This window comes from Haemaphysalis longicornis, unplaced genomic scaffold, assembly GCF_048455015.1.
Source record: "Haemaphysalis longicornis isolate Haplotype H1 unplaced genomic scaffold, Haemaphysalis longicornis Haplotype H1 scaffold_4, whole genome shotgun sequence".
In the NCBI taxonomy this organism is placed as follows: domain Eukaryota; kingdom Metazoa; phylum Arthropoda; class Arachnida; order Ixodida; family Ixodidae; genus Haemaphysalis; species Haemaphysalis longicornis.
In genome coordinates this window covers 83,027,464-83,054,595 of record NW_027526361.1, presented here as the reverse complement: position 1 = coordinate 83,054,595, position 27,132 = coordinate 83,027,464, and the positions used below count along the sequence as shown (strand labels likewise).

Genomic DNA, 27,132 nt, shown 5'->3' with positions numbered 1-27,132 from the left:
CAAACTGGTGGTTTCCCTCGCGCGCACGGGCCGATGACAGCGTGCGTGATGGGTTATGAAGCATAGTAAATGGGGCACGCCATCCATAAGATGGAGGACGCGCCATTAGGCCCTGCCGCTGCGCGCCTAGATGGGAATAGCGGGAAAGGGGGGGGGGGGGGGAGCTTTGATTTATGGTCGGAGAAGCCTCGGCTTGTCGGCCGGTGGTGGCCCCCAATTAATAGGGGATGACGAAGAAATGCACCGTGCTCTTCCTGCCTTCTCTCGCTTCTTTTCCCTTCGTCCCTCTTATTTCCCTCCGATGCCGGTGATTGTAGTGTCTCATTCCCGTTTCCCCGAGTAAAAAACGAGTAAAAAAAAAATGTTTGTGCTGGTAACGAGCTGCTTCTACTCTACGAATAACTGGATGGGCAAATTGATTTCGTCAGATCATGAACCTTTCCTGACATGGGTTGATGTATTTGGTGTAGTTTTGGAAGCGTGACGCCCAGGCGAAGCGAATGTCGACCTGCTTTTGCCGGGATAAATCCACGCCTGACTAAATGTATTTCCCTCTCCGCCGCAGTTTTTTTTACGCTGGCGTAATTCAAGCAGTGGGTCACGACAATGCATGACCACCTTGTTTAATAGCATCTGTCCCAGCTACTGCAAGCTGCCGCCCAGATGTGATTTTAATATCGAGGGTGTTCGATTCAGTCTCGGTGAATCAAAAATAAGAAATAAAAATAACTAGATACATGCCTTCATAAAGGTAAACGATAAGCGGAAACAGAGAAGAAAAGATCAGGTGATATAAGTGAAAAGAATTTTGAACAGAAGGACTGAAATGAAGAAAAAAGCAAGGAAGATCGATTTCGGATAAAAGGAAGCAGAAATAAATAAATCAAACCAATTCTGAAAGAAGTTGCCTGAAAAGGGCAAAACAGAAGACGGTGCAGACTTGGACGGCGAGAGAACGAGCGTCTCAGACATTCCACTTCTAAAAATAGGTCAGATCCATGCATGCGTGTGGGGATGCGCGCAGTGGTGAAAACATTCATGGGCCGCGCTGAGCAGAGGTCTTGTTCTTGCCTCACTGCTATTGACCCTCGCGATCACATATCCGGCCGACCGGCGGCGACCGCGCAAACAACGCCGGCCGCCTCTTTTCCACGGCCCGAAAAGGAGGCGAATGGAAACCGAAGGGGAAGAAGGAGTTCACCCATCCGAGCGAGCCGAAGCAGATGGGAGGGAAGCTACGCTCACTCGCCTCTTGGGTCGCCGCGAACATTTTCGCAATTCGCGAGATTCGAGACGGGCCGTGGACCGACCCGGCGGGCGGCTGGCGAGCCGGCCGGCCGTCGTGGGACTGCTCCGACGCCGTAGAAGCAGAAGCAGTAGCGGTCGTGCCGCTACGCGTGGCGGAAAGACGTCGAATGCGTCCCGAGAGACCCCGAAGGGCTGGAGGGTGGCCTTCTCGGCGGCTGTCAGCGCTGATTTCCTGTATTTGCGAGGCTCGCCTCGGCGGTCTTAAGTTGGCCAGCCTGCAGCTTGCCCAACGGGGGGAGAGGGGGGACCTGCTCGGCGGCGCGCGGAAAGGACGAGAAGACACCGACGACGTCGTCGACGAAGGGGAGGGGATGAGTTGTCGACACGAGAGACAGTAAGGAATGTTAAGCCATCAGCGGGGAAAAGAAAACATGGTTCTTGGAAAGAGAAAAAAAAACACGTAACAGCGGTAGTGTACGATAGCGCAGTAAAAAAAAAAAAAACCAGAGACCATTTCTAAGGCGAAAAATGGGTAAACGCGACTTTCCCCCCGCGCAACCTGAGTCAAAGCCAAAATCCAAAATCCACTCTCCTACAGCCCAGAACCCAAACTGCCAAAGTTCAAAGCCAACGTGCAATTTCCCACCACTAAAGTCCGAAGCCAAAGTACAACCCTGGTTAGAGAATGTATTTCATCATCATCATCATCATCTTCGTCGTCACCGTAATCATCATCGTCATCTTCTTCTTCGTCATCGTCGTCGTCACTAACCATATGTACTGCCAAACTATATTTGCCATATTACGAGAGGTTCGATAGGTGTGCAAGCACATTCCATTTTTATGTGGTCTATGATTGATGTACCCTTTGCGAAACCCACTGTACAGAGTTAGCTTTCCTGCTGTGTGTTTTACTCAGACGCCAGCGTTATGAGTGCGGCAAAGAAGCTTCGCTTTAAAAATAGGCTACAGTGTGTTGGTCCCCTAGTGAGGACGTTGGTTTTCATGATCTCTTTCTACTGTTTCCTTCAGCCTCTCGGCTTTGATGTCCCTATCGAGGCGCTCGTTGAAGTTGAAGAGGTGCGGACGGCGCTGCATTACCCGAACACCAGGTCGGCGCCCGGACCGGATCGCATCACCAACAAGATCCTCAGATACCTCAACGACAAGTCCATCGAGAACCTGACAGCATAGTACAACAAATGCTGGAGAAGCGACAAGCTCCCAAAACAGTAGAAAAAATCCAAGACAATCATCATCCACAAGCCAGAGAAGCCACTGAGCACGGACAACCTCCGCCTAATCGCACTAACATCGTGTGTGGGCAAAGCCATAAACCAAGTCCTACAAAATCGGTGGCAAGAGCACCTGTAGGGAGAACAGCTGTATCCGGAAACAATCATCGGCTTCCGACAGCACCTCAGCACACAAGACGCAATGATCCAAATCAGACATCAAATCATTGACGACAAAACAAGAGACAACAAGCCCATACTAGGACTAGACCTGAAAAGCGTCTTCGACAAGGTCACGCATGCGGTGGTCCTAAGACAACTGTCGGAGCTCAACACGGGCGAACGATCATACCAATATATCAAGGACTTCCTCACGGGCCGAACAGCGGAATTCAGGGCAGCAGAACTACAGGCAGACGAAAAGGAGCTGGGCAACCAGGGCACCCCACGAGGGGCAGTCATTTCGCCCATGCTCTTTAAACTCGTGATGATCCGAGTGGCCAAGAGATTTATCCCAATCAAAAACCTGTGCCACACAATCTACGCGGACGACATTAAACTGTGGGTGAATGGCGGAAGCGACGCGCACATTAAGCCCCCATTGCAAAGGGCGGTAGAGGCGATGCAAAAAAGCTTGGAAGGGTCTGGCCTGAGATGCTCTCCGAGCAATCCAGAGCTGCTGGTCTACCAGCCAATGAAAGCGCACCGAACCAAGACCAGAGAGAGCGAAAAAAATCAAGATCAGAACCGGCGACGGGAACGAAATCCCGAGTCAACAAGATCCGAATCCCGGGTATGCTTATCGAAGCACACGGAACCAACGGCGGCACCATCACACAAATAACAGGCAAGGCAGCAAACGCACTAAGAATGCTCAAACGGATCACGAACAGGAGAGACGGCGTGAGAGAAGACGACCTCACAAGGCTAGTCCACTCCTTTGTGATATGCCATACCACGTACGTGGCAGCGTTTCACAGATGGAACCAAGAGAGAAGAACAAGCTCAATGTGCTCATCAGAACAGTGTATAATACGGCCCTAGGACTACCGGAAAACACTAGCACGAACAGACTGCTCCGGCTGGGCATGCACAACACGCTAGATGAAATAGCGGAAGCGCAGCGTGCAGCCCAACTGGAGAGACTCACTACAATAAAGGCCGGAAGAAGAATTCTGGACAATTTAAACATCACGTATCACAGACAGCACGGCCCCAAATGCTCAATGCTGGACGAAGCAAGTAGATGCATCAGGGTGGACCCTCTACCGCGGAACATGCATCCAGAGCCTAACGCAGGCAGAAGGCAAGCCAGAGCGAAAGCCATGGTGGACACTCACGCAACGGTTATGCATATGTCAGATACGTGGACACGGCGGGGTGCGCCAAAAGAGACAGCTATGCCATAGTAGTGGTGGACAACGAAGTGAAGACAAGAAGAGCAGTCAGCGTGAACTGTAAGAAGGCTGAAGAAGCCGAAGAAATAGCCATTGCCTTGGCCCTTGCTGATCAAGACTCAGGACAATCGTCAGTGACTGAATACAAGCAGTCAAGAACTATGCCAAAGGAAGGATCAGGCCTAAGCTTATCAGCATCCGAGAGACGACAGAAATAAAAAAAAATGAAACGTCTGAATCAACTGGATACCGGAGCACACCGGAAAAGTATTGGAGGAAAACACAAACCACAACGAAACGGCAAATGCTCGGGCGCGAGAGCTAACGGACTGCACCCGAGAGGAATGCCCGGAGCTGTGGTACATCAACAAAGACAGAATGACAGGATACGATGAAATAACCGAACTGTACACACTGGCAATAAGAGAACTGCCACAACCACACAAGAGCCTGAACAGAAGACAGGCTGTCCTGGTCAGACAGCTACAAAGAACGCTACCGAACCCAGCGCTACTGCACAATGTGTACCCGGACACGTACCCAGACGACAAGTGCAAGGTGTGCCGTGACGAAAGAGCCACCATGGAACACATTCTGTGGGATTCCAAAAAGCATCCGGATGAAGCATCAAGACGAATGTTCCCGCCGTCGCTCAAATGGGCGACGCGGACAGAAGACCAAGAAACGCAACTCAAGGCCATCCAGCGGGTCATCGAGGCGTTAGCCAGGCAGGGACTCGGCGAGCCTGAAAATGCGAGTTGAGACACTTGCAGGCGCTGCAAGAAGACGACGTAGGCCACGTCTAAAGCGCTCGCGCTTTACTGCAGGTCAAATAAACGTTTTTTTCAAGTGCGAATGCACTTTATAAGCGACCCCAAACCATCCACCGCCGGCGTCGGCGGCGGCGGCGTCGGCGTCCGCAGTGCTCCTCTATAAAGAAACAGCATCCGGCGCCAGGTTTCGATCCGCGGACTTTGCGGCCGCAGCGCGACGCTCTACCGATCAAGCCACGGACGCGACGGTGATATCAGTGTTGACGCGCCTTATATCTTTAACGCATTCAAACTACGTCGTCAGCGGCGTGCGTTGGCGACTCAGCGGCATTATAGCGGCTTGATAACTGCGTGGTGTACACGTGATACTACAAACCCGATGGAAGAGATGGAAGAGAAGGCGGCGAGGCGGTGGGCTGCGGGGGCCGAGCGCAAGCGCCGCAAGCGGGCCGACAACCGTGCATTCGCACTTTCACATTCTCCCCCTCGGGGAAATGCGGGGGAATTTTTTTTTTTTTTCCAATCCAATCCAATCAGCCTCTCGGTTACAACAGTACGTCTGGTGTGCGGGCTCAAATTTGTAGTTCTCCACTGTCCCGGACAGTACTGAGGTAGCTATGGCTTTGGTGGGCAATACCAACAAAAATCTTCGCGCAGACTCAATGACTCAAAATCTCAAAGTTGCTCGCTTGTCAACGCATGGTGGTCCACTGATAACCGGCTCAAAGAAGGTTAACTTTACAGCAGCGGACTGGGGTGAGCGAACTATCGCCCTAATTACAATTCTGGCTCAAAGTTCACAACTTGAGTAGTAGGATAGTCATAAAGCAACAAAATGATGCCGTACCGCACGAACTAGGGTGCAAACAAAATTTTGATGCAACAAATAAAATAAAGAGCACTAGCTCATTTTTTGGCTATGGTCTTACTGAGGCTAGTGGAACCGCTTGGTCCCTCCTGCTAGGGCCATTCTGGCCTCCAGTATAAATAAATAAATAAATAAATAAATAAATAAATAAATAAATAAATAAATAAATAAATAAATAGAATTGAAGTTACGTGAAATGATAAATTTAGTCAACTGATACCAGTTTGTTCGGTTTTTTTTCTCCTTGTAGCGGTTACGTTTTCCAGACTAACCATGAGGTACCTATCAATGATATCCGTGGTACGCTTTGGTTAGGCGCCGGCAGCCGCTTAGGGTCGACGATGCCTTCAGAACTTCTTCTCGTTACCGTACTCGTGTAGTAACCAGCCCATCGTTCATGTAACGTCCCTCGATTACTATTATTCCTGACACCCACAATTTTCATGGCGACAAGAGCTCAGTGACGCGACCTCAATAGCGCTAGGTTTTTAACCTTGCCGTAGAACAGTCGCGAAGACACGAACAACTTTGCACATTTCATTTCAGGCCGTACAACCTCCCTTGCTTTGTCACCACTTCATCTTCGCCCATTTTTCCCTTTTTTCCCGCGACAAATTTTTGGTTGTACCCTACGACACGATCCAAATTAGTTGTTTTCTTTGTTTTGTTCCAACCGAACCCTTCCTCCGCCAAGATTTAGGTTGCGACGAAAGGGGCGCTTTCAGTTAAACAAAAAGATGTGAAACAGAAAATTAAGAAAAACACGCTGTAATTACGAGATACCAGGTCTTTCTTCTCCCTTGAGCGAATGAAGTAACCGAGTTCTAGAATAGTAATGGCAAAAAAAATGCTAACGTTCCGGCTGCAGGATAAATGGGGTGGCACAGAGCGCCGGTAATGCCAGAGCGTCTCCCCAACCCGTAATTTCTCCTCTAGCGCCCCGAGCCTGCAACCATGAGTGTGGACACGCCACCGTCCTTTAATAATTCCTCTCGCAGTGATAAACTGCAAAGACCCAGCGGCGAGAAAGGAGAGCAAAAAGCACTAAAACAGCACACGGCAATGCACACGAATGAGCGGGACTTGAGGCGCTGCGACGGAAGCTTTAAGAATACATGACCTTATGCTCGTTTCGGTCCTCGCTTGCGCGTTAAGATGGTGCACGCTGGGCGTTGAGACCGTCTAACGAATGTAGCAATGTGTTACGCTCTCAAGGCAGTAGCCGCAGCAAGCCCCTCTCCGAAAATGAAGGCGCGCAGATTTGAACGAGCCTGCTATTTGTCGCAGCAGTGCGGCCACCGAACTTGACCGGGTCACTTCTGAAAGAAAGTTCGACCATAGAAAAAAAAAAGCGCCATGCAAGAATGGTTTGCCCCAAAGAAGTGAAAGAAGAAATTGGCCGAGGTTTGCGTTTCCCTGTGGGGCGTCGATAGAGCGCAGTTGTTGACGTAACTTGACCCTGCGGTCTAGTGTGGTAAATAACTTTAGAGAGACACGCGCATAGGTATTACAGTGAACCACTATAAACGACTGCTTCGGCAGTGCGCAACACTGAGTCACGGTTCCGGCGACGCTGAGCCTCTGCTCGAGCAGCGGGTTTAGAAATGGCACTGCAGGTAAACTTCGTCTCCGGCTGCGTGTTTCACAGCAGCCCCTACACACAGTGCTGGAGTTCGGCAACACCAGCAGTTCTCCCCACCCCCCGTATAGTTCTCCAACGCTTTCCTCCTCCCGCCACCACAGTTCCCTCTTGCGTCACGTTTCTAGTGGTGTTCTCTTAACCTTCCCCTGTGCTGTTCGTTTCCTCCCGGCAGTTGGTTACACCAACTCCATCGCGTGATGTCAGAATGGACGCCTGAGAGCTGTGTTCCATAAAGGTGAATAAAGTCTGAGAACAAGCTGCGTTACAAAAGGGTGAATAAAGTCTGAGAACAAACTGCGTTCCAAAAAAGGTGAATAAAGTCTGAGAACAAGCTGCGTTCAAAAAAGGTGAATAAAGTCTGACAACAAGCTGCGTTCCAAAAGGGTGAATAAAGTCTGAGAACAAGCTGCGTTACAAAAGGGTGAATAAAGTCTGAGAACAAACTGCGTTCCAAAAGGGTGAATGAAGCCTGAGAACAAGCTGCGTTCCAAAAGGGTGAATAAAGTCTGAGAACAAGCTTCGTTCAAAAAAGGTGAATAAAGTTTGAGAACAAGCTGCGTTCCAAAAGGGTGAATAAAGTCTGAGAACAAGCTGCGTTACAAAAGGGTGAATAAAGTCTGAGAACAAACTGCGTTCCAAAAAGGTGAATGAAGCCTGAGAACAAGCTGCGTTCCAACAGGGTGAAACAAGCTGCGTTCCAAAAAGGTGAATAAAAGTCTGAAAACAACCTTTGTGGACCCCTAAGCGCGTACCCCGCAGTACGTTGTGGAGTGCTATTTTTGGCACATTATGAGCTATTCGTTCTGTGCAGTCCTTGCCAAATTAATGTGCTGTGTTTATGTAGAAAAAAAATTCCCGCGCCTTCCCGCGAGGGGAACACGAGTAAATGCAGAGCATTGGGGGTCGTTAAAGCCGCGTAAAGTCGTGTTAGGGTGGGTAGTTTGGTCGTAGTTGCGTTGGTGTTGGTTTGGGGTAGAGAGAGGAGAGTAAAGTCGCGTTAGGGTGGAGCGAGCGTCAACCAAGGAAGGAAGAAGCAACGCAGTGACTGAAGCACGAGCGACCGCTAGCCGCTTTATATTTGCAGCCGGCGCAGTAGAGGGAGAGCAGTACGGGGGGGGGAGAGCGCGCATGCACAAGCAGCGCGCGCCCTTCCACGCCCCACCGCGCTGCTATCACGCACCTGTTACGCCGAGACCGCGACGGAGCGAACGGGCTGACTACGACGCATGCGCGCGCCAGCTGCTGTTGAGAGAGAGGAGGGAAGGAGGAGAGGCGCACCTGCTGCGGACGCGGAGCTGTTGACGCCGTCCGACGCAGGAAGAGGCGAGGCTAAGAAATGCTCTGCATTTAAAAGAACTGTAGCAAGCTATCAAGCGAACCAGATCCCTAAGAAGGTGTGCGAAGTCTCCATTCGTTAGACGGAAACCCTTCATGTGGCAGCGTTTCTGGTTCTAGCAGAGTGACATTGCATGAACTTTGATGAATTATTCATTCGAAAGCAGTATATGTCTAATAAGGCAGAAAACCCGGCGTTGTCCGCATCGGGTGGCTGTAGATATCAAAGTGTCGCGCGCCGTCATTTGAATTTAAAATAGCGTGGCAAAGGCGCGAGTCGAACCCGCAGACGCGCGTGGACAAGCCCATGAATTATTGACCACTTCAGCCGCCGCCGCGTGGAGCACGGTTTTCAGGTACTTTATGGTGAACTTAATGGTCCCAACAGGAGAAATGAAACACAAAACGAGCGCGCGCCCCCCTGGCTCAACAGATGGTCATAAGAAGCCGTAAAGCTTTCGCATGCAAAGCACAAATGCAGAATCAAGCCCCACGAGAAATGTTTTTCCTTCGCCTCCTGGTGGTAAGTTATTTCTGCGTAAAACCACAAAATTTAATGCTCAAAAGCAAATGGGCCTTAAGTAGTCGTGAGTCCCACTTCCAAATACGTCGTACCTGGCTTCGATCATTAATACTCCCAAATGCAGTAACGTTTAAGCAATCGCATCTGTATTCCGTATACTTGACTCTGGGGTCATTTGAAATGTTTCCCTTTATATCCTTAAACTTAAGTAAAACGTTAACAGAAAAATCCCGGCCATTCCCGCTAACTTGAAACCTGGAGATCGCGTGAAGCATGCATTGTATGAGTGTTTTTTTTTTTTTGTGCCTCGCTGTTTTTTCCCGCGGCGATGAAACCATTGGGGGTACACGTACACAGCTTTGCTATAAAAGTCTCGTGTCTTTCATGCACGAAGCGTTCCAGCGCGAGGCGTTGAAAAACGACTGTGCCGGCGTTTCAGTAGCGTGACTACATGAAACGACGACGACGACAGGAGAAGCCCACAGCCCTAGCCCCTAAGGGGCCTCTCAGCTAAAATATGGCGCCATAGCTTCGCGGTAGAAGCACGGTGCTCTCGCATTGCAACAAGACACGGCGGCGCACAGCCAGGAGGCTTTCAGGCTTACGATTACACCGAGGGAGCGAGCCGACGTTACTCCGGGCACAATCGCCGTCGCGCTCCCCCTAGCAGGAGACAAAAGGGCATTCTAATTGCGATGGGGAAATGATTGCTCCTCCGAAGGACAAGCGTGGTCCCTACTTCGTGCCACGATGGAAAGCCTTATGCGCTAGAAATGGCCTCCCTCGGTGCGTGGGAGGAGAACGCGCCCCCTCCGTCGAGGCTCCCTGCTAATGTGCACGGCTGCGCGGCGCATTCTTCGTTGCTGAACTCGCTTGATGAGATGAAGTTCTGCCGCAGTTACGTGGGGCCTCGCAGAACGGGCCTCAAAGGGGAGGATTATTTCAATGCCTACGCAACCTCTAAATCCCGGTGCTCCCACACGGCGATCCAGTTCCGTCTCCCGCGGGTAATACCAGCTTTCAAGGATTTCTACCGAGCGTAGGGCCCCGCGCCTGCATAACAATTCTTGAACCGGTTTCTCGCTGGTCGTGCGCTAAATTAGTTTGAGATCAGACCAAAGCGAAATAAATTAATGAAACGAAAGAAGGTAGCTTGCGTCGAATATGGCGTAGAATGTGTACAGCTATGCCGCTCGAGCGAAAAAGGTCACGTTGTTTATATCTGAACTCCAACTGCAAATCCAACTCCGAAGTTTAGGCTCAAAAAATATTTTATACGGAAAACAAGTCTCATGTGTGAACGGGATTAACAAAAAAAATATCTACAGAACTGCCGAACGAAGCGCAAGCCCACTACCCGCTCCTCAATCACTGCGCTTTTGAGCGAAGGCGTGGAAGCATTAGAAAATTACCAAATGTCGTACGTGAACCACCGAAAAAAAAAAGATATGCTAACAGGGACGAGAAACCATTATCGTGACAATACGAACTATGTATTAATTCATTTATAGGCTTGTAACGAAAAAAATCCTTTTGGTGACCGTCATGTCAGCAAAATGCGTGTTTTAAAAGCCCTAGTAGAATTTCGCGAGAAATCACTGTGTCGAAACCACATTTTTTTACGCCCTACAAAAGTACTTGTGAATGAAAATGTCTGGTTCAGTATTTATTTGCCTTTCCCGAATAAAGAAAACGTTTGGGGTATGATATTATGGACAGTTCGCATTTTATGTTTCTTCAAAAGCGGATCATGTAGCGGGGTTCGAGAATAGGGCACCATCAATCATGAAAAAAACCATGGCTTAAGTAAATGCCCTTTTTCTGAGTTTTCTTTGTTGTTCTTAAAACAAGAAGAACGTAATGAAACGAGAGCTAACTAGAGAATAATAACGTAGCTTCGTTGCCCCGGTGGTCAGTGAGCGTCTCATTTTAGACATAAATAGCGCGGATCCAAAGATTTCCATTCAAAACTTGTAGACGTGTTTACACCAGTTTAAATTATGTAGATTTAAGCCTCTAATACGCCTAGGCTATCTGACTCATTCAATAAATTCAGCAGAAAATCTTATCAAGGTATCCTGCTTCATTAGCTTTTTTCATGGCCAGAAAGAAATATACTTCTTTCTCTTTTGTGTCGTTAGCTCAAGCTGATTCGTTCAAAGGCACGCAGACAAATTTTCGAACCATGTACGGTTGTCTTTGAATTACTTGCATGCGTTTTCATAGAATATCTCCGCAGAATCCTAAGCACTTCCTTTGAGTCGCGAATTCGAAAGCATTAACGTTCCTCTAGTGATTTCTCTCGGCGCTGAGTGAGCCGCGCGAGGCGACAGACTCACGGTGACTGCTGCGCTCCTGTATGAGGCTAAGGGATGGACAGGGCTTAGTACGGCGGGGAGTTAAATCACCAATCCTCCCCTCACCCTCACCACGAACATCCTTACTGCTTTGCGTGTTTCCTGCCTTGTTGTCGTTACTATGACCACAAGCGCTTGCCACTTGCCCTTGGAGGGCTATATTTACGCTTAACGTTTCGTAGCCATGACGCTATGCAAAACGACGTGTCAAGAAACGTCAACCCGTTCTACGTCACGCGGCAAGTACCGAGTGGCGCCATTAGTCTTCATCGCGTAACCTTAGGCCTAACGTAGGCCTGACGTCAGGCTGGTGCACATGCACGTAATAAGTTTGTAGTTGAACGGCACGCTTTTTTTATTTGTGTTCTGTTCGCAGGCGACGGGCATGTCCAGGCGCATACTCTTGCTTGCTGCAAATGGATTCGCTACTTTTTGTTTCTTTTTTGCTGGGCACGCGTTGGTGAACGCATCGTTGCCAATGTGAACTTCGGAGCCTTCTGTATACAGACGTCAAAACCGCGACGACGACGCCGGCGTTTCCGCTCAAAAGGCCCTCGCATTTTTTTTCGAATGAAATGCGTGTCGTCCGAATGTGGAATTGTCTCAGGCGTTAAGGGGTTGGGACAGCAAAACGCTGGGGGATGGCAGGGGCGGATGGTATGCCAAATATAACCGTTCCGTACTTCAAGTCTGACTGGCTGAATCTCTTCCTAACTCTGCGTATTTACAAAGGCACGTGATCAGTGGTAAAGCGGCGTAGAGTGCTTGGAAAGGTAATTTAACACTTGGCCATCGACTGCTTTGTGCGCAGCGCCACAACACTACCACGCTTTCTCGGTTCACGCCGAGGGACGCATGCGCGAGGGCGGGCACTACCTTCTATAGAAAATACAAAAATGCACGCATTCCAATCTGAAAATACGGTTAATTTCAGCGTATTGGAGCGATAAGTGCTGTTCTCCGCCACGACCGACCGCGTAAGTAACTGCAGATTTTGTGGTCGCCGAAGCGACTAATCGGTGCACGCTAATGACCCTATTTTTGGCAGGACGTAAAACCTTTACGCAAGTAATGTTGGGGACGTGAAAGACCAGTGCCGGCGTGTCTCCCAACTGGCTCGCTTTTTTGTTTTTGTTTCTTGTGCTGCACTCTGGCTGAAGTACTTGTAGCAAGGCACAACCTGCACAACCTGTAGCACAACCTGCAAACAAAATTGCCTGACAACGCGCTTTCTCCGTAGATCTGGTTGAAAGGAAAGCAACAACAACAACAACAACAAACAACACCTGTCAACGACGAAACACCTGGAGCTCACCACATACGATTCATTTGCGGTAATCCAGTATTCGCATCATGTTTATTCGCAGTATTTGTGACAGTGCGGTGCAAATATCTATGACAGCACGCCGTAAAATTGATGCCTCTGTTGCAGGCAATCCGTATCGTTACTCCCTGAGGCGTTTCTTCCTTTTTTGTGTAGGAAAATTACAGAATATTTAAGGTCGTCGCCGTTGCTGCGCTGCTCACCCGGCAGAAGGTCACAAGCTTTTACTCTTGCCAAGGCTGGGAAGTAGACTGGGAACACCGACCTCACAAAGAGTTCACGTATATATATATATATATATATATATATATATATATATATATATATATATATATATATATATATATATATATATATATATATATATAGGAATTAAGGGAGGGAGAGAACGCCTAATTAGTTTAATTTTTTGTTGTTGTTATGCAGAAATTTTGAAGTAACCCAGGTACTTATTTTTCGGACAGGAACCATGCCCCATCTGAATGTCTAGAGAAGCTGGTGTGTGTGACATATCTGTTAAGTTTAACTGGATATATAAAACTAAAACTTAACAGTTTTGTAACTGGGAAAACTCGTTCGTTCCACCCGGCGTCCAGACTTGGCGGCGCCGAATACATCCTTTAAAACAACCTTCACGGTCAAATAAGCTCCACAACGTCTGCAAGCCTCGTTAGAAAGTCTCAAAAAATTTTAAACACTGATTTCTTGTTTCCTCACTTCGGCAGATCCAGCACGCGCTATCAAGATACAAATTTAGGGGGAATGCCCCTTAGAAGCTAGGGCTGTTGGCGTCTCCTGTCGTCGTCGTCGTAATCGTCGTCTCATGTAGTCACGGCAGTAAAACACCGGGAAAAAAACACACCAAATCACCATTATTAACAAAGACGACGCGTTGATTTGAGTTTAGAAAAAAATTGAATTTAGGAAAAAATAGACAACGAAAAAAAAAACTAAGCGGTAGACAAGCTGGGGCTCGAACCCAAGCCGTCAGCACCACTACTCAGCGCTCTACATCGAGGCTACAGAGCCAGAACAGTGGGCTCGTTTTAGCAGGCGCTCAAAAGAATGGCGCGCGCAGTGACATCACCAATGTCATTTGGGTGCTCTGTGCGGCGAAGCGTTTGGAAACACGCCACCGGGACACTCGTTGACGCCTCGCTCTAGAGCGCTTCGTAACGTGTACTAAAAAAAACACCGGGACAGTGGTATACGCCTCGCGCTAGGGAGCTTCTTGCTTTAAAGACGACAGGCTTTTATAGCAAAGCTGTATACCTCTACCCCAAGCGGCTTCATCTCCGTTGGCCAAAACGCCAAGGCGCCAAGAATACACTTACACACTGCATGCTTCGCCCCTCCCGAGGTTCCCAATTAGTGGAAATGGCCAGGGATTTTTATAGCCCCCGAATATTTAGGATCGTTAGTTTTTGTGTGTGGATGTATAGATGCACGCTTAAGCCTGATAAGCGGTTTGTTGAAGATTACAGAAGAAAGCTTCAATGTTGCGGGAGCCATTACCAATCTCGCTTTTCCGGAAGGCGATCATATCTCGGACACTGCGAGCTCGGTGGAAGAAGCTGCGAATGAGTGAAGCCGCTTTCACAACTATCAAAGAGGGCAACTGTAAGGGGTTTTGTGTGTGTGTGTGTGTGTGTGTGTGTGTGTGTGTGTGTGTGTGTGTGTGTGTGTGTGTGTGTGTGTGTGCTCTGGAACGATTTGTGTGGAGCTGTACTTTATACAAGCAAGTACAACTGAAAATAAAAGCACGCAAGAAAACTATTGCTTTTCTTTATGCAAAAGCCTATTCTGTGGTCTTACCGAAAGTCGCATGAAAAGAAAAAAAAACTTTTCGTCGTTACACCGGCCTATATCCAATTAGTATCTGTATGCTGCCCTTAAACCTCTGTGCAAATGTGACTCACTGATTCGCTATTCCGTATCACTGTCGACGTTCTGCTGGGGTAATGAAAAAATGGCTGACGATTACGATACTCCCTAATGCGGAATTCGAGTGCGGCTCTTTAGCTGTTTCGGCAGTGCAAGATATGTTGGGGCTAAGATTTTCAGACAGACATTAATGTATTGTTACAGACCATTTTAGTCTTCACACATTAGTCCTCCTTTACTGCAGCGGCCGACAGAGCGTGTCCTTCGAACACACGAGGGCACGTCCTACTATGGCGTCATCTTGCGGCGCGTCGCCGCCACCGAGCTTCTCTCGCGCAGCCTCGGCATACTGAGTGTGAGATAGGCAAGAGAGCCAAGCCTGCACCACAAAAGTATCGCAGGGTAGCCTCGGCATACTGTCGTACCCTCAACCTTTCGCCAAACTTCCCTCCTGCGCTTGCCTGCTCGCTCTATCACGTCTATTTTCGGTGTCGTCTTCGTTGGCTCGGTTACACCGAAATCGACGGTGACGCCAAACCATCAGAGCGGTCGCTTAAAGGCAACATTAATAAAGTAAACGCAAAGTTAAATAGCTCTCTAAAACAAAAACACACGCTTGCAGTAGAGTTTGCGCGAGCGACAAATAAACGCTGTAGATCTAAATATCCTGCCACCTTTCACTGCGGCGTACTTAATGGCAAGCGGTAGCATTGGACTTAACAACGCAAACGTAAAGCGAATTCAGTTAGCGCGTGATCAGGCCTCGTCACACACTCGCCTTGTACACAGGCTCGGCTTGTAAGCAGTATGCAGGCGAATCCCGACCTTTTTTCCCTCGGCTGAGAACGGCACTCGCAGTTGGTGAAAATCGACACGACACACTCCCTCGCGATTCAAAGCCTTTCGATTCGGCGCCACGGGGAACTGGCAGTGAGCGGAAAACGCGCCTGACACAAAGGGGCGTCGTGTTTGCGTCGGACTCGGCAGGCGGCGAATGAGAAACGGGAACCCGTGCATGCCGAGCGGAGAGATATGTGTTCCGAGGCACGCCTCTGTGCGACCTCACAATAAGAATCGGAGCGGCGACGACGTCTCCCGTAACGAGCGACGAACACCAAGCAGCGCGCAGCGCTGACGTAGAGAGCAGACACAAAGGGGGAGGTTTTTCTTTGAGGCTCGCAGCACGTTGCCTGCGACGATCGCTGGGCGCGAACCTTGGGTAAACACGGCGTTTCCTTTTTCCCGCCATATCGAAGGTTGGGACTGGAGAAAACTCTAGGGTTTCGCGTTCCCTTTCGTAGGGCCTCCGAGCGCGCGGCAGCGCCTAACGGCGCGCGAGTGTGAACAGGCCCGCGACGCCGCCGAAGAAGAATAGGCTTAGTGCGCGCAGAAGCGTGCGAGAAAGTAAGGGGGGAAGGGGGGGGGGGGGACTTGGGAGATGCGCTGCCGTTTTAGCAGAGCGATATAAATTTTCTCTAGGTGTAATATGACTCGTCGGTTTAAACAATAATGGTATGACACGTCAAGTTAAACAGTGACGGTTTAACACAGACCGTTATGGGGCCCACATCAGCCCCTTGAGATGAACTTTTGCAGCGACCAGAAACTACTCTTTGGCGCACCGGGTATCGAATTATTTTGAGCAAGAGAAGTAAGGGCGAGGGTGACACGCAAAAGAAAACAAAGAACGAACACAGCGCTCTACGCGGGCTGCACTGGCTCTGTTGCAAAGATAACCCGCCACGGGGTATCAGTGGCTAAGGCGTTGTGCTGCTGAGCACAAGGACGCGGGTTCGATTCCCGGCCGCGGCAGCCGCTTTTCTGACGGAGGCGGAAAATAAACGGCCGTGTGTATGAGATTTCGGCACACGTTAAAGATCACCACGTGGTCAATATTAATCTGGAGCCCTCCACTACGGCGCGCGTCATCGCCTGCGTTGCGTCGGCGCGTTAAACCCTACAATCAATATGTTTCAAAGTCCCCATAGAACTGGGTCCGTTGAACGATGTGTACTTTTTGAAATGGCGTTACCGGTCAAGTAATGACCTCATTTTAAGGCGAAAGACATAAGTGGTCTATTGAGCCAAAGAAGGGAAATCATGCGTTCACCGTTCGTAACAGAAACGGCTCCTTCGGAGTAATTCTATACCACGAGCCATCCCGAACGAAGAGACGTTCTGTAGCACAGGCTTGAACTCTGCAGTAGCGAGCGGTGGCCGTTCACACCCGTACGCCATAGATGCAGAGAGTGGTATAACGCAAGGAACGCGCTTATATACAATCCGATCAATTCACCAACATTCTCAACTCTGCCATTACACGACGGCACGATCGAGCAGAAGTACAACGCGTACGAGAAAGATGGAGGACGTTCGAAAGCGTTAAGGGGGTCGCCAAGCGAAGGGTCGCAAGCGGAAAGATAACAAAACCCTCTGACAACACCAAACAGAAGCAAGGCGCCACAGGTCTTCAGCTGGACATTAATTCATTCGCGTTCCACAAAACAAAGACTGCTTAGGCCTCCTCAGACCGTTTGTTTTTTAACTACAATTAAAAGCCGATCAAGCAAAGCGACCGGGAAACGCGAACTATTTCGTTAAATCGAGAAATTCGTAAAATTGGCAATGTCATTTTACAAGCAGCTGATTCCATGAATTCGATGTCTAAAGGGAGGGCTGATGATAAAGGGAGACCGAAGCCGCCGAAAATAAAGAAAATCTCTATTGATATCAGACTGAATTTCTGTTTAACATCATCATGGCATCCGAGCGTTCATCGTCTTCCTTCTCTCCTTTTCTGTCCACCGCACCCTGCTTCACGTGACATCCTCCTCTTCATTAAGGTAATTGCCCTACGTCCACCGCAATAAAATACAACAAGGCGGTTCCCAGCAGCTACGATGACAACGTAATTGCGGCGGCCGCGACGCTCACTGCCGGTAATATAACAATGCACTAAAAGTCTGCGGTGAAAATAATGCCACCTGTCACACGAGACATCGAGCAAGGGCTGCCACAACTGCTGGCGCCATCTAGTATCAGTTATTGAAAACCGGGACTGCTGAGTTCATCTCGCAGGGCTCCGTAAAAACGAAACTAAATGCCTCGTTTTTGTTCCGACGTGGCGGAAGAATCCTCGTGGCGTTCAGAAGAAAGACGTTCGAAATTGCTCTTTTTTAAATGAGTCTGTTACTCGAAATACTTCGTTAAATTGGGAGTGGCGCTGAATCTTTTTCGTTAGTTTGAGTTCATAAAAACATTGAGCCGCTTAGGAACCTGCGGGGAATCCGAATTTGTTTGTTAGATGGGTAAATTCGTAAGATCGGGTTTATTTAGATCGATTTTCGACTGTATATCAGCGAAGTAACACCATAGACGTATCCATCCGTTCTCATTCAAAGCGAATACAAAACGAATGAAAATGTCAATTGTTAGTATTCCCCGGTGTAGTTTTCCCATTGACTGTGGAAAGCGTCCACAAATTTCGAACCAGACACACCGAAGCGATTGAGTTAGTCTCAGCCATAAACAAACTTTTTTTTTTCGAAATAAATGAAAGGAAATATTCACCTCGTAGTCTCCCCCAGCACCCCAGATTTTGTAGAAGACTTTTCTGATATCTCCAAGTTAAAGGAGAGGCCTATCTGGCCGTCCGTAGTGCCCAGGCCACGACAGAATATCCCGCTCCCCTGGTACCTACCTCAGCGGCCATTCACCGTGCCAGTGTAAAAGAACGTCTTCGGCGCCCCGCACGCGCGTTCACACCTCCGCACGGTACTGCCCTGGCGGGTTGTCCCACTTATATGAGGCCCTGTTCTGACGACTTCGTTTGGAGGTGGTCCTCACACCGACTCTGACGAGGACCTGGCCACCTACCTCAGCACCATGGCCCATTTGAATCGACGTGCTCTGCCCCACTCCTGCTGAGCACGATACAGCAGAGCATTGGGTGTGGAGCTGCCCCGTCCTGCTAAGACCACGACTCGCGCACCTCGGCTCCTGCGGCCCACGCCCAGGCTATTCACCGGACTTGGCCTCGTGGACGCAGGGTCCACATCACGGCCCGTTCCTCTGGTTTCTTCTGGAATACGGAGTCTATATGTATATATAGTTTCTGCTACGCTGACGAGCTAATTTCTGCGATAAAAAAAAAGAAACACAAAGTTGCCTGGAATATAGTATATCGTCTAATTTGCGAACATTGCCACAACTATTGAAAAAATAAACAAATTGTTTAGTAATTCCCTATCAAATTGATTCATGAATATGTTCGCGCGTCCAAAAAGCAAGCAAATGACCATTTTACAAGTCCCTAAATTTGAGCAGCCGAAAGCTGCAAAGAGCGTTCATTCTTATTAATGCACTTATAAGTGAAACTAAGGAGTTTCAAGCTTTCTTTTCTAGAGAAAAAATAAACAGGAGCGATTTTTTAGTCGTTTTAGGTTTTTAATTTTCTGCATAGTTCCATCGGGAGAACGGCGGCTTCGAGTGAAGCACTATGGCCACCTTGTGGCGGAGCCAGGAACTGAAGTGCTTTGCGCCACTAATCGATCTACCAGCGATAAACTTCCCTCGTTTCGCTTAAAATCCTCTCTAGCATTCTGTAGTTAGAAACTAGCTATACCTGAGGGTGAAGTAGTTAATCGATGACGAAGTAAACACGAAAACGCACACTTGCGTGGTGCCGAAGAAAAAGTGGAACAAAAGCTTCTCCGAAGTCCAAGTCGGAGCTAAAGGTTTCCCTCCCCAACACTGCCGGAAAACGTTTAACTCTCTACCTCGGGCCTGGAAGCATTGCGAAAGCTACACTTATCGCAAGCGCAGGGCGGCACTGCGTGATTTACTCGCCTTCTGCGTCCCTTTTGTTGCGATTTTCTTTAAGGTGGCTGAAAGGAAGCTGGTCAAACAGCTAGCCGTGATATGACTTGACTGACGACACTCAAGCCCGCAAACGACTCACAGAACGAGAAAGACGGGAAATCGTTTTCAACGAGTTTCTGAACTGTCTGAATAGCGTGTGAAAAGTAGGCTTGAGTACTTCGTCGTCAACTAAAGGGCAATGAAGACAATACGCAAGTGTGCTTCATTGAAGAACAGCGCTTTTCGGATGACAATCATACCAATTTTATCGCAAACTTCAAATTACCGAGATATTATATAAAGCGCGTGATGCACAGGCCAGTCCTCCAGCCACTTTCCGGAGAATCCTCTGACGTCACAGAATGTCGTTTGTGCGATTGGCAGCCGCTGACCGAAGCCAGAGCCAAGAAGCATGACTTTGCGATCGTACTGTCACCTTTAGTTCCGTTTGATGCTAATGCTAATGCGCAGTTAAGAACACCGAAAACAGTTTTTACTGTTGGAGCAAACTGCATCACCTCTGACCGTATTACGCCACTCTAGCACAAAATTTATAAGTTTCTCAATATTTCTACCGTTGCTTGGTTCAAAAAACGTCTTTTCTGGCTAGATTGGAGTAGGCTGAGTTACCCAACAATAGTTTGTTCAAAATGAACAAACTTGTATTTTGCCTTCATGGCCTTGTTAATTACGTCCTAAACGTATTTCAGAGCTTGAAAAAAAAGTTTACATAAGTGTGGCAGAAGACTTCAAACACGCCAAAGCTGTATTATACAGCAACTGCGAAACATCATCGACAACCCCAAATACTAACGCGTGCTGAAATCTTCTCAACACACGAGTTTTTGTTTCACATTTTGCCTCCTTGCAGCCGCGAAAGCCGCGAAAGCGGCACAGAGCCGAAACCACTAGCGCATTGGCTCACCCACACCGCGCGCAATAGCTAACCCGCAATTGTGGCTTACTTGCACTTGCAAAATGGCTTAAGTCCGTTCTACGTGGTTGAAATTTCCCCTGCGAATTCGCAGCTGCGGCGCTCCTCCTCCAGTAAAGCGACATACCTCGTTGATGTGGCAAATGGCGAAACGTTTAAACCGGTCGAACTTGGTCTAGGAACCCCGCTTCGCATTTAATATGTCGCAGAAACGAAAAGGGATCGTTTCGCCGCACGAGTGGCGCGACAACGGCGGATTAGCAGAGGTAATTCACACCATATGTAATGAATTTCACCTGCAACGGGCAGCCACGTCTCAGTTCCTTCGCCATAATCCAGTATATGTTGCGTATACTATCGAAAAAAACACTCCTGGAATGTGGGATTGGGCCGTCTTAGGTGTATTTCAAGGAAGCTTAGCTTCTGCATGAATGTTTTTTTGTGTAAGAAGCGTACCTCAGTGAACTGCGACCGGTTTTTGACGGAACTTTTTAAGCCGGAGCTGTTGCACAAGGCGTAAGTTCGCTGTTGCAGGAAAAAAATACCAAGGAAAAGCCGAGCGCTCGTGAGGGCACGCCTCGTGGCAACCGCCAAGCGTCTTTGCAAACGCAGTGGATTCAGCAAAAAAAAAAAAAAAAAAACTGGCAAAAACCCCGAGGAACGAGAAGATGGCGAGCGCTCGTCAGCGCGTGCCTTGCGGCGACCGCCGGGTCCCTGGATCGTGCAGTGGCTTTAGCAAAAAAAGAAAACCCCAGCGCTGTCATTAAGCGCTACCCCTCATGTGAAAAAAACTGAAACGTTAAGGCTAAAGTTAAAGACACCGTGATTTCGAGAGGTCACCCCGGCCGCCGCATAATCTAGAAGCCATTGTGGGTCATTGGAGACATGGCTACGAGTGAGCCACTCCTTCCCGAGACGACTCGCAGATCCATCCACCAATGCCTCCAGTCGATGACGAAGAGCTTGTGGAAGTTTACAATGCTGAGGATGACTCGACGCGAAGAAGACGACAACCTCTTCGATGCATATGAGGACGATAACTAGCACCGCAGCTATGCAAATAAACAACGATACTAACTCTTAGATATGTTTCCGTCAATGCTCAACTGCAACAGCTTCACCATTGAAGTCTTTCGTGTTAATGTAAGCTTTCCTGATTTCTTGAAGCCATTTTATATCCAATGGGGGATTTTATGCCGTTTCATAAAGCAGTTTTGCCAGAAATAAGAGCACGAACATGATGTACATGAGGGCAAGGCCCTTCTCAAGCTACTCGTATAATGCCATGGTGGTTCCTTTCTCTTTTCTTTCAGAGCGCACAGCAGCCTGCCAAAAACCTCCAGCTCTTATTAAATGCATACGATTCAACAATAAAGAATTGACGATTTTTATTTTGCGTATACGCAAAATAAAATACACAGGACTCAACGTTACCAGAAAGCTAACGTAGCAAAATTAAATTAAAGTGATTACAGACAGACGCAACCTGCATCAAAAATACACGAGGTCGAAAATCATGCACCCCTCCGTCTAACGACGACCATGGTTGAACGCGAAGCTTTCGTGGGACGGATTCTTTGGTTGTCGTCTGAGTTTGGACTGAGTTTCTATTGAGCGATTGGACAACAGACGCCGGATTCATAACCCGAGAGACCCAGATTAGATTCCGGCCACTGTAACGCTTTCTTCTTTCACTTCACCAACAATATTTCATCATCATCGTCAGAGAAAGTTGGCTTTCCTGCAGGGCGTTTTAGTGAGAACACCAAAGTGTCGCTTTAAAAACTGACACAGCCAGCCAACGCTTCAAAACAGCGTGCCAAATAGCGCAACCAACGTGTTTTTAAGCGCCATGAAAGAAAGACGGCGGTGCTATGAAAGGCTATGCTGCTAAGCGCGACAATGGGGTTTTGTCCGGGTAATCACTCAACGCGCCGCTTGTTTGAATTGTCATGCAAATGAGCCTTTAACATTGACACTCTTATAAGCTGAGATTTAAAAGGAAACGAGTTCCCAGAGACGCCTATTCGTCAGTGGAGTATAGCTGATTTATTCTTGCGAACCGCCCCCGATGTTTACGGTTCCCGCGGTAGCTATACCGCAGAAAGCGATAAAACAGATGAACTAATAACAAATAATTATAGGTGAGAGGAACGCATTTATGCGGGCCGCATTTATGCGTTGTGTTACATTTAATTCTTGTAGGATATTTGGTGTCGGTTCATTGTGACGCGCAGTTTGTTATTGTCTATTGCAGCGCTATATTTCCCAACGTTGTAAGAGTGGGCGTGGCTTTTCTATTGCGATTTTTCAAGAGAAAGGCCTCATTGGTCAAAGTACGAACACGAATCACGTTACTATAATAAGAAATAAAGATGCTTCGATGTCGTTTTTACCCTAATATTGTATCGAAACCAGCAAAAAATCCTTTTTTGCTGGTTACGTGTCATGCATCATTTGCACATGTGGATGATATCCGCACTTTCAGGTCTATTTTCCAAGACCCAGCCGGTGGCGCACGCAGGATATTATATTGGTGGGGGGCGGGCGAAGGTGGGCCTGTTCACGCAAGAAAAGGGAGAGGGAGAACATAAGAGGCGGAAAGAGAAATATCTACGAAATCCATTAAAGAAACAAAAAAGCTGAAGCAAGGAATCAATGCAAAATTCCGACTTATAAAAAACTGCGGGATGTTTTACCGTAGTGGTTCTGCAAACTCTGGCCTTCTATTAGCTTGCTCACTTTTTTTTATTCAGCGGCAATGCAAAACAGCTGAATGTCGTAGTGAGGGCAGACTCCGAATTTGCGAAGTGTTAGAGTGTTGCTTGCGACAAAAAAATGACTGGCGGTGTTTGTACCTTGACGTCCCCGTGCATTCCTTCCCTACCCTTCGAGCTCGAAAATGTATACCTGGAACCCGCCAGCATACGCCAGTGGGTCCAACACTCGATTTTACAACTTTTACCGGAATCCACAGCAGTGTTCGTCTACACTCGAACGCATGACGCTCGACCCGAAAAAGACCTGTTGATAAAATGTCCGATACACACATACTACGGTAATATTCAAGCTCCGCCGATAAATACATATCAATAAATGCGTGTCAATCCACTTGGGTAATTGGTTGGCATTAACTGTCCTTGAAGACGAGGCGGCTTTTGTGCAAAGCCTATCTACGGCGAAAGGTTTTCAAGTTAGTTCCTATATTATGGCTAACAGTTTCCAACAGAAGCCTGCTAACTGGTGTAAATTCATCGCAGAACCCGGTTAGTGCATTGGTACCCCGGTGTCGGAAATCCCTAGGACATCTTCCAGAATATGCGTACAAGTTCTAGAAATAATTTGAAGAAAAAAGGAAAACTACGCCATCCTGTATTAATAACAACAATAACTCTAAAATGGCCTTTATTCTGCGACAGCTTAGATTTTCTCTGAGAAGCAAGAGTGATTTTAAAAAAACAATACAGAAATCAGTTCAGGTGAAGTCATAAATACTGTATACATTAAAAGCAGTACACAGCACATGACAGAGCCAACTGAATGAAGCAAAAACGAGGGCCTTCATGCATGACTCTCAATTTCCCTAAAGGAGGCGCTAAACAAAGCAAGCATGGTTTCACGAATTGTTAGTAATACAAAAAAATATTTTGCATAGGATACCATAAAGATAGGTAGGAAAGCAGTGAGAGAGGAATACGAGTTTTAAAAGGGTAAATACGTGGCGCTACTCAGTCTTTTCGAGTGCCAAACACAGCGGCACAGTGACACCCGTGCCTTAGAGCCAATCTGCCGCCGCTGTCCACTTAAAACGCCACGGGTCCAGCCGCAGTGTTGAGTGGACTTAACAGCGATGCGTACTTCCCCATTTCGCTCACCTAACCTAACTTACTCTGAAAGCGGCCTACACGAAAGAGTTTTAGAAGGCTGAGCAGCTGCTGGGATTTCCGAGTAAGGTAGAAATTGCACGAAGCCTCGGCTTTAAACCTAGCTGGCGCATAATTGCAGGTAATGCCTCCGGTGCAATTTCCTAGCACCACTCGCGCTTTTCCTAGAGTGAAGAGAGTTAAATTGCGTGGGGCGGCGGGTACTCAGCTTGCGACTGATTAAGGTACTTGAGGGCGACAGTCGCTAACCCTCCAATGCAATCTATTTGCAACTACACCCCACACCCTAACCGTGGCAAATTAATGTGATCAGGAAGCGTACGCTGAATATTCTAAAGAACCGCGAAGTTATCACTGAAAGAAAAGAACTAATTCAGTGATGGCTGGTACAGGGCCATTCCAATGGCAATAGTTTCTAAAAAAAAAAGAAAAACTCGTTAGCCAAGCCACAGAAAAGGAATATTAGCCCGGGATATCTTCCGCGGTGTGAATAACGAAACGTCTCTTCAAGTTGTGACAGTGTGCAGGAAATGGTCAACAGACCTTCGACGCCCGCCTTGAAGACAAAAGAAAAAAATAAAGTTGTGTCCGCTAGAGTACCTTGCCCTCCAGTTAGGAGACAAACCATGAAAACAAGAAAAAAGCAAACAGTTCCTTTTTTAGACAAACCCAGTGCCCTTTGGTAGAGTCTCGCAGAGAAGCGAAAAGACCGTTATTCCCTCTTCACCGCGTGTCCGGCATATAAGTGCCCCCTCGTTTCCGCGGTGGGACGTGCCAAAGGGAGTTTTCTTTCTCGGGAAATTCACAAGTTTATGTTTATGCGCCATAACTACAGCCCCAGCTCACGAGTCGGAGACCAGTGTGCCGGTGAGACTCGTCAGGGTTTTACATTTATGCGGCATACCTACGCGCGTCGAAGACCACTGTGCACCCGGATAACTCACCTTCTTCCTCTGACGGCGACGGGGCGGTGGCATTCCCAGCGCTGGCCATCGAGACCGACACCAGAGCAAAGACGACAACGCCGAGCATGACGACCAGGAGTCGGCGCTCAGAGGCGTTACCAGCAGGACAGGAGCGCAGACACGGGAACGGAACCACTAAGCACGTCGTAGCGGCAGTAACTGCGGCAGCCGCAGCCGCCGCCGAAGAAAACACCGACGTGGGGACAGAACAGGACATCTACCGCGTCGCACAGCGGAATTCGTGTCCCTATTCACGCGCGTAGTAGTAAGCAGATAGTGCCGATGCTACGCCGTAGGCAGTCAGAGTTCGAGGTCGGCGAAATAGAAGAGTTGCTCACAACCGGTCTGTAGCCACCCGCACGCCTTTTATCCAGAAGAAACTTGCACTCAGCGTCCTGGAAGCGGGCTATTCCCTTTGTGTGGCTTTCTTGCTTTCTTTCCTTGTGTGATCGAGCAAGACCAACGACTAGTTACTATGCCCTTAAGGGGAGGAAATTGAAGTGATTGATTATTTACAAAGCTCCACTGTCGAAGTACAGCGGGTGGTAAGAGAATACGCGACTAAAGATGAATTACTATTCCTTGATATGCCTGGTATCTGCACTGCTGAATTCAATGTCCTGGCTACAGCAGCGACTGTCGAATGTAGTAGTATTTGACAATCCACTGGTATTTACAGCGAGATGGGGACTTAGGTTTAAAATTAACCAAGACGTGCTTCTCTAGCAGGAGCGATGAAATCGACTTCGTCATGACTGCTTTACATACCACGTGCGATGCTGTAATTCAACTAAAAATCCCAGCGTACAATTAATGAGGTTTCCGCGCTGATTTAGCGATATTCAGCGGGCTATATAAGTAACCGTCGAACCGTCAAGCCACCTTTCATTTCAGGGCACTTGGCATCTAAGCGCGGTACTGTGCCACAAAACAAAAGGCTACCGGAGAAGGCATAAACATCTTTCCCAGCAAAATTATGCTCAGTCAAGCAAGAACTGCTGACGCGTTCAGGTCGAGGAGATTTTTAATGCCTCAGTCGCTGATTTCGACGGCCCGCTCCACCGGATTACGCCACCGCGATAAACCTGGCGTAAGCGAATCCCTGGGTATTTCGAATTGGGGCGACGCAGGAACGACGCGCAACGTGCAGTGTGAGCGTCATCGCGAAAGGTCAAAGGCGTCGGCTCGGGGGGGCACAAAAGCACTATCGGTCACCAGTGCGCCGCAACTTCCTTGCGTAACGTCAACACACCACCCGGCGCCTCATCCGTGCGTCCATGCGAGAATACGGAGGAAAAAAACAGAGGACACGAACTCGGCAGGTTCCACGAACAACGTCGCTATTCCTTCACAGTAAGGGAGAGCAGGACGCAGGCCGGTGAATATCGCCGATGATTGAAGGTCGCGCAGCGCTTTACACCGGCCTCGAGTGCTGCATCGAGGCGTCCTCGTCCCCAAGTGCGAGGCACGAGGGGAAAAAAGGAGGCAGCGTCCCGGTGGGCCACGCGTTCAACCGCCGAGCGAAGCGGGCGAGTAGTATGCAGGGCGCCGCAGTCCCGAAGATGCCAGGAACGCCGCGCCAGTGACGAGCCAGTAATCCAGTGCGCGTTCCCGCGGTCGCATCACAGTAGGGACCGAGCCGATGATGCCCCCGCGCGACAAACAAATCTCCCGCTCTGGGCGCTAGCTGGCGGCGGCGGCCCGTGCTGCTCGGATCGAAACCGAAGCGGCGGCAGCGGGCCGGACCCACTGGCCGAGCTCGGGGGAGAATCCCGGACCCGGTTGGCGCCGCCCGGTATCGTCGCGCCATCTACCGCTTGCGCCGAGCCCTAGCGGGTTTGTCGAGGGTCGTCTTTTAGAGAAGAGCGACGCTTCGCGAGAAATGCGCGGCCAAATGACACTA

The 27,132-nt window shown here is 48.7% G+C and overlaps 1 protein-coding gene across 1 annotated transcript in view; it reads right to left on the bottom strand.

Annotated features, from left to right (window-relative positions):
- The window catches only part of LOC144178942 (neural cell adhesion molecule 2-like), a 199,049-nt gene extending 172,132 nt beyond the window's left edge, over positions 1-26,917 (bottom strand). Inside the window, exon 1 of the mRNA XM_077707096.1 lies at positions 25,209-26,917. Coding sequence (XP_077563222.1) covers positions 25,209-25,446 — 238 coding nt within the window. The 5' untranslated portion in view covers positions 25,447-26,917. The remainder of the gene's footprint in view (positions 1-25,208) is intronic.
- Between the last annotated feature and the right edge of the window lie 215 nt (positions 26,918-27,132).